At 34.3% G+C, this 7,394-nt stretch overlaps 1 protein-coding gene across 1 annotated transcript; it reads left to right on the forward strand.

The window, feature by feature from the left end:
• The first annotated feature begins 275 nt into the window (after positions 1 to 275).
• Positions 276 to 1,205, forward strand: LOC144293347 (olfactory receptor 8J3-like). Its single transcript, XM_077864435.1, has one exon. The coding sequence runs from the start codon at positions 276 to 278 to the stop codon at positions 1,203 to 1,205; it is 930 nt and encodes a 309-aa protein (XP_077720561.1).
• Positions 1,206 to 7,394: the final 6,189 nt, after the last annotated feature.

Below are 7,394 nucleotides of genomic sequence, written 5' to 3' on the forward strand. Positions count from 1 at the left end.
TAATAAGACTGTGAGGAAGTAAATCCTCAAATAATGCATGATGCTGGATCATCTATTTATTTTGCTATACTTGCCTTTTCTCTCTTCCAAATGATCACAAAGTTTAATTTGCTAGTCCTCATGCCTTGATTTTAATAACTGAGTTGGATTAATACATGATTCCAGGAAATCTCACCTAAAGAATATGCCTTCTAGTGACCTTCCCAGAAAATAATACCTCAAAGTTTGTAACCACTTCTTTTCCTCTCCAAACAGATGACTATTCAAACCCTTAGATGGCTCCTGGAAATTTCACACAGATCACTGAGTTTGTTCTCGTGGGAGTCTCAGACCGCCCAGACCTCCAGATGCCACTCTTCTTTGTTTTCCTGGTGATCTATGGGCTCACGGTGGCAGGGAACCTGGGCATCATCACCCTCACCAGTGTTGACTCGCAGCTTCAAACGCCCATGTACTTCTTCCTCAGGCACTTGGCTATCATCAATCTTGGCGATTCTACTGTCATTTCCCCTAAGATGCTCTTCAATTTTTTAGTAAAAGAGAAAACCACTTTGTACTATGAATGTGCCACCCAGCTGGGAGGATTCTTGGTTTTCATTGTAGCTGAGGTATTCACCTTAGCTGTGATGGCCTATGACCGCTATGTGGCCATTTGCAACCCCCTGCTCTACATGGTGGTGGTATCTCCACAGATTTGCCTTTTCTTGGTGTCCCTCACATACCTCTACAGTTTTTCCACAGCACTTGTAGTTTCATCTTGTATATTTTCTCTGTCTTATTGCTCTTCCAATGTAATCAATCATTTTTTCTGTGATATTGTCCCTCTGTTAACATTGTCCTGCTCAGATACTTACCTTCCAGAGACAATAGTATTTATATCTGCAGCTACAAATTTGGTTTTATCCTTGATTATAGTTCTAGTATCCTATTTCAACATTGTTTTGTCCATTCTAAGGATGCATTCATCAGAAGGAAGGAAAAAAGCCTTTTCCACATGTGCTTCACATATGATGGCAGTCACAGTTTTCTACGGAACACTACTATTCATGTATTTGCAGCCTCAAACTAACTACTCATTGGATACTGATAAAATTGCTTCTGTATTTTATACCCTGGTGATCCCCATGTTGAATCCCATGATCTACAGCCTGCGGAATAAGGATGTGAAGGCTGCCTTACAGAGATTTCTGAAAAACTCATGCTGATCTTTTAAATCAATGTAATTTTAGAAGGTTAAGTTAGGGTACCATATGTCAGAGAAGGCAAACATTAGGGAGCAAACTTATAGGTGTACAAGTAATTCTAGGAATTAAAAGGAGCTAGAATTTGGGAAGCATTGAATTAAAAGGTAAACTGAAGTTCTTGGAAATAAAGGTTAATGCAGAAACAAGCATTATTCACTAACTGTTCATAGATACTCAATTTGAAAGAAATATTTCCATTGGTTGGAAGATGTGTAAGTTAAAAAATTAAATAAGTTTGAACAGAGCAATAAAATATGGCTGAGAGAAGTAAGTTGATCTTTCTTATCCTTGGGCTTCTTTTTCACTTTCTGACTGGTTATGTTGAGGTATAGTGGATCACTACATCTTGAGGAACTGTAATTACGGATTGCTAAAATCCTCTTCACAGCCAAGTTAGTAAAATTAAACTGAAAATTATATTTAAAATAAAACTCCCTAATTCTTTCTTAATCATTGATATTTTCATGTTGATTCATAAATATACTGGGTTCTGTAAGATTTCTCTTTCTCTTTACTCTAAATAACAGCCTTTTGTATTGTGTGTAATATATATACTGTCTTATGATATCATTAGACATTCCAGGAATCATGCTTGTGAGAATTCCTATGTCATTAGAGGGAAATGTTAATTGTTTTTATAAGTATTTTTGTTATGTCTTCTGATAGTTCTTGATCAGTGCGTGTACACCAAAAGCTGTTGTATAATTTTGGGGAATGGAGGTAACCAGACTATATCTCAGTCCTATTCAGCATCACCAGATAAAGGTCAATAAGTCCATATTTTAATTAACTCTATGGGTGATTCTGACATTTGGCCTTATGAATGAGTCTTGACAAATAATCAAAGAACTACACTGGAAGAAATAAGAAAATACCTCAATTCACTGCACTTTGCTTTATTACATTTTGCAGATATTGCAGTTTTTAGAAAGTTTGTGGCAACCCTGCATTGAGCAAGTCTATTGGCACCCTTTTTCCAATGGCTTTTGCTCATTTTGTGTCTCTGGCACATTTTGGTCATTCTCACAATATTTCAAACTTTCCTTCCTTTCAAGATTTTGTTTAAACTCTAGTTAATTAACATATATTGTGGTATTAGTTTCAGCGGTAGAATTCACTAATTCATCACTTGCATATAACACCCAGTACCCATTACATCAAGTGCCCTTCTTAATGCCTATCACCAATTTACCACATCCCTCCAGCAACCCTCAGTTTGTTCCCTATAGTTGAATCTCTTATTTTTTGCCTTCCTCTCTGTTTTTGCTTACTTTATTTTTCCTTCCCTTCCCCTATATTCATCTGTTAAACTTTTTTGATGGTGAACTGTGATCAGTGATAATGACCATCTGAAAGCTCAGTTGACGGTTATCATATTTTAGCAATAAAGTTGTCATTTAAAAAATTAAGGTATGTATATTTTTAGACATACTACTATTGCACTCTTAGTAGATTACAGTATAGTGTAAACATAACATTTATATGACTTAGGAAACCAAAAAAAAAAATTCAGTTGATTTGCTTTATTGTGAAACTTTTTTTTATTACAGTCGTCTGGAACCTAAGTCCCAATATCTTGGAGATATGCCTGAATATGGAAAATCAAATTAACATTTTATGGGTATCTTCACTTTAGTTATAAATGAATTTTAATGTTGAAGAGTTCCTTGAAGTCACTAAACTTTTAGTCATAATAATTATGATATAAGAAAAAAATATAATACTACAAAATTAGATTCATAGACATGAAAACATTACAATTGAATTATTCCCCAAAATCGGGCAGCCCTGGTGGCACAGCGGTTTAGTGCCGCCTGCAGCCCAGGGTGTGATCCTGGAGACCTGGGATCGAGTCCCACGTCATGCTCCCTGTGTGGTGCCTGCTTTTCCCTCTGCCTGTGTCTCTGCCTCTCTCTCTCTCTGTCTCTATGAATAAATAAAATAAAATCTTTTTTTAAAAAAAAAGAATTATTCCCAAAAATCCTTTTTAAAATATCCCCTACTAATTTCCCTACTAATTAAGTTAAATTAATTCTAAAATCCCCTATTTAGGTACAAGAAATATGAGGCATCCCAGAGAAATGTTTTCTTTAATCAGTTGCACTAATATTGTGACAAAGCTATTAGTTGATACTTTGCATTGTCTTGTCTTTTCTTTAGTTTATTATAAAATTCTTGACTAATGGTCGTAGTTTTAGAATGGACAGCTAGAGCAGATGTCTCTATACATATTATATATATATATATATATATATGTAAGCAAGGAGTCCATATAGTCCTTTGGAATCTTCTTATTACCCTGAACTTAGGTATGGGAACTTAAAGATCTATTAAATAATAGGAAAGAACAAAATTATGTAGAGTCTTTTAGTACACAACCACGGTTAATCAATATTAAAATATTGATATATTGATCTAATGTTACAAGACAGAAATCCTTAATGTACTACAATTATTTGTCTGAGCAGCCAAGTTCTGCTCACTGGGCATGATCTTTATTACACATGTATTCATAGACACTGCTCTATAAATCATGTTTGTGATGAGACATGAGTGGGGGAAATGTATGCTTAGGAGGAACTAATCATGAGTTATATATAGATGCTTATACTGGTTGCTACAAGTCTGAATAGAAAGCATTGAAATGACATTCAACAAGACCATCATGTGAAGTATATACAGGCTTCATTGAATAAAGTTTATAAACTCCCATAGAAAGTATAGTGTTGGTTTTCCATGGCCCTCTATAAAATTTTATTTAATTATTTAACCTGATACATTATTTTAAGATAAAACATGAAAAAGAGTTGAGGTTTCAAATTTAATTTCTGGACTCTTTAAATATTTCTGATTTATTAGTAAGAGTTTCCTTTTAATTAAATTTAAGTTTGAATGGCTTCTTCAGAACCAATACTGGTACTCCTAAGGATTTTGTTTGTTTTTGTGTTATGTGTTGCACTATACATAATGGTCAGACATTTCGATACCAAACTGCAAGTCCTGGCATTTTATAACAAGGCACAAGCAGAGACAGGATATCTAGCCATTAGTGCCAGATGTGTTCCCCAATCCAGGGGGGAGGGGAAGAGACACAGTAAATATTCAAAAAAGAATTATTTAATATATAGAACATACAATTCAAACATACACAATTCCTTAGCTTGATCCCTAGCTTTATCTTTACCTAGTTTGGTCATCATTTACACAATGTAAGCAGGTTGTAATTTTAAAGCATTGCTATATTTTCTCCTTCAAAGTGTCCTGTTTATACATCATGAAAAAAAAAGATTTTATCCGTTTCTTTATTCTATTGTAGCCCAGTATTATAGTTAGTTTTTATTAGAAGAAAAGTAAGGGGAACATTTTAAATTCATAACCAGTATATAAAACTCACATCCATGCTTCTTTCCCCACACATTGAATTGACAATATATATCTTGTACATCATCTAGGTCAGAATGACCAGGATACAAGCTAATGCCCAGCGCTTTTACCAAATTCCTTGTACATATAGTATTAAGGGGTAAGTCCTTAGAGGAATTAGATAAATATTTCATAGGAAGTTATAAGAATTTTAAAAAGGTAATTCATACCTGTCTTTAAAAGCCAATTTCAAAGACTGACCCTAATAATCTACTATAACCAAAATATTTTTTTAAAAAGTTGACTAATCATAATATTTTAAGATTTAGGAGAACCATAGAGCAATAGCATTATACTAAATGCAGAACTATACATATGCAGTTCTTCAAAAACAGAGATCCCAGTTGAACACGGACTGTAATTTTTCTGATAATCTTATTTGCATCATGCTCTGCGATAAGACCCTTTGGGACAGAGACACTAACAAATACATGCAGTCAGCTGCTATTCAGAGCTGTAATGAAGAGAAATAGGAGCACATTCTACCCAGGTAGGTGAGGAGAGCAGATTTCAAAATGGTGGACTTTGACATATTGACATGTAATACTATCCCTATAGTAGCTCAAGACAAGAATTTTAAAAATTAAATAGAGTATAATACAATTGACTAGATAAGAAAAAGTTTGGAGTACATTTTGTAAGAGAAAAGTAAACAGTGCTTTCTCTTTTTTTTACATTAGTTATATATATTCATATATTTCTTTTTAGATTTAAAAATATATTTTTACATATACATATTTAGTTTTAGATTAGATATTTATTTCTTATGTATATTTTATTTCACATATATAATTTATCTTTAGATCAAATAAAATACAAATTCCAGTTTAGAATGTCTGAGGAAATTTGGAAAAATCAGGGCATGATTTACCAGATTATAATCTGTGAGACCTGTGTTTCTGCATTTACAATAACTAGAGACCTTACTTAAGATTAGCAGGGAGCATATTGGACAAAGGCCACCAATGTGCCCTTAGAAATGTTTTCTAAATTAATGATTATAAGAAAAAGGGGAAGAGATATTCAAATATAATTATGATATTAATCTTAAATTAGTTAACCCAACATTACTATTTAATTTTTCATTACCTAATATTTAGAAGGGACTGCATCAGGAAATGACAAAAAAAACCAGCATGGCGCTCAACTGTAAGTTTCTAACTAACACCCAGCAGGGGAAGAGGTATGGAAACAGACAGTTGTTATACATGTGGCAAAAGCTACAAGTGAATTATGCCTAATGTGATTCTATAGCAAAAAATGAAATATGTTGACATGGAAAGTAGCTCTTCAGTGAATAGATGTTGTTTCAACAGGCTTTAATGATAAATGAATTTCCCTTCATCCATTTTGCTTGTAGAGAAGACTACTAGAAACAGCACGAACAAAATGGAGAAGCATGGAAGGGCATATTGGTATTGACAAGTGGAGATCAGTTCTATTAACTGGACCAATGGATATCCATTCATGGTAGAGAGTATTGAATAGAATTGGGATTATAAAAATATTCAGAGGGACACCTGGGTGGCTCAGCAGTTGAGCATCTCCCTCGGCCCAGGGCGGGATCCCGAGTCATGGGATCGAGTCCCACATCCAGCTCCTTGCATGGAGCCTTCTTCTCCCTCTGCCTGTGTCTCTGCCTCTCTTTCTGTCTGTCATGAATAAATAAATTAAAAATAAATAAAATAAATAAAATAAAAGATTCAGAGATGAGACTGTAAAAAGTTGCATATAGTTTTAAATATAATTATCCACATTTTGTTTTTAATACAAAGTAAAATGATTTGTATGTACAAATGTCAGAGTTTTTATTTTGGAAGTGGAGCGAAAGCAATTGAGAAAAAAAAGAGACCAAAAAAAGGAAATTTGGATAAAGCTTTTCTATCTTTCCAGTCTGTTCTACTTCCTATTCTTTGGCTGCTCTGTCTTCAGACAGCAGTGCCTAGAAATCAACGGTTTTCAACATACATTATTGAAAGAGAGAATGAGTGAATTAATACAGGCTTATAAGGTAGTGGCAGTGAACATATTCAAGAGAAGGAGAAAAAGAGAGTACAGTCTTACTTATAGATCAGAGTAGGAGATGTTGCTTAGGTCTGTAGGTAAGTTGCTTATCTACTGAGGTTGGTGAAAATGGTGATGGTGTTTGTTATGTCAGAATGCAACTTTTTTGAAACTGTGTTGTAACTAGGACTAGATTGTGATTTAATTTTTAGAATCTTAACCAGGAATATTTTGACTAATTAGAACAGATTCTTGTAGAACAGAAAAGAGTGTGAAAGACGAGTGAATGCTGGGTAATGAGAGTATTATTCTAGATTTATTTATATACTCCATGCCATCATGTAACTAATATTTATTTCTGTGGTTTGTGGGACAAAAAGTTTGAGTCTGAAAACATGTAGTCTAAAGAAGGGTCTTGGTCTGAGCAGATCAATAAATAAAAAGTTTATTTTATTTGTTTTTCCTTTCTCCTTTTTTTAAAAACAAATTTGCTTCAAATTAGCTTTCATTTTTTTTTTAAGATTTTATTTATTTACTCATGAGAATACAGAGAGAGAGAGAGAGAGAGAGAGAGAGAGAAACAGGCGGAGAGACAAAGGCAGAGGGAGAAGCAGGCTCCATGCAGGCAGCCTGACGTGGGACTCGATCCTCTGTCTCCAGGATCACACCCGGGGCTGTAGGCGGCGCTAAACCGCTGAGCCACCGGGGCTGCCCGATTTTCAT

The sequence above is a fragment of the Canis aureus genome, chromosome 21 (genome assembly GCF_053574225.1).
Source record: "Canis aureus isolate CA01 chromosome 21, VMU_Caureus_v.1.0, whole genome shotgun sequence".
Classification (NCBI taxonomy): Eukaryota; Metazoa; Chordata; class Mammalia; order Carnivora; family Canidae; genus Canis; species Canis aureus.

Coding starts and splice junctions, on each gene's coding strand:
- LOC144293347 (XM_077864435.1), top strand. CDS start 276: ATGGCTCCTGGAAATTTCACACAGATCACTGAGTTTGTTCTCGTGGGA.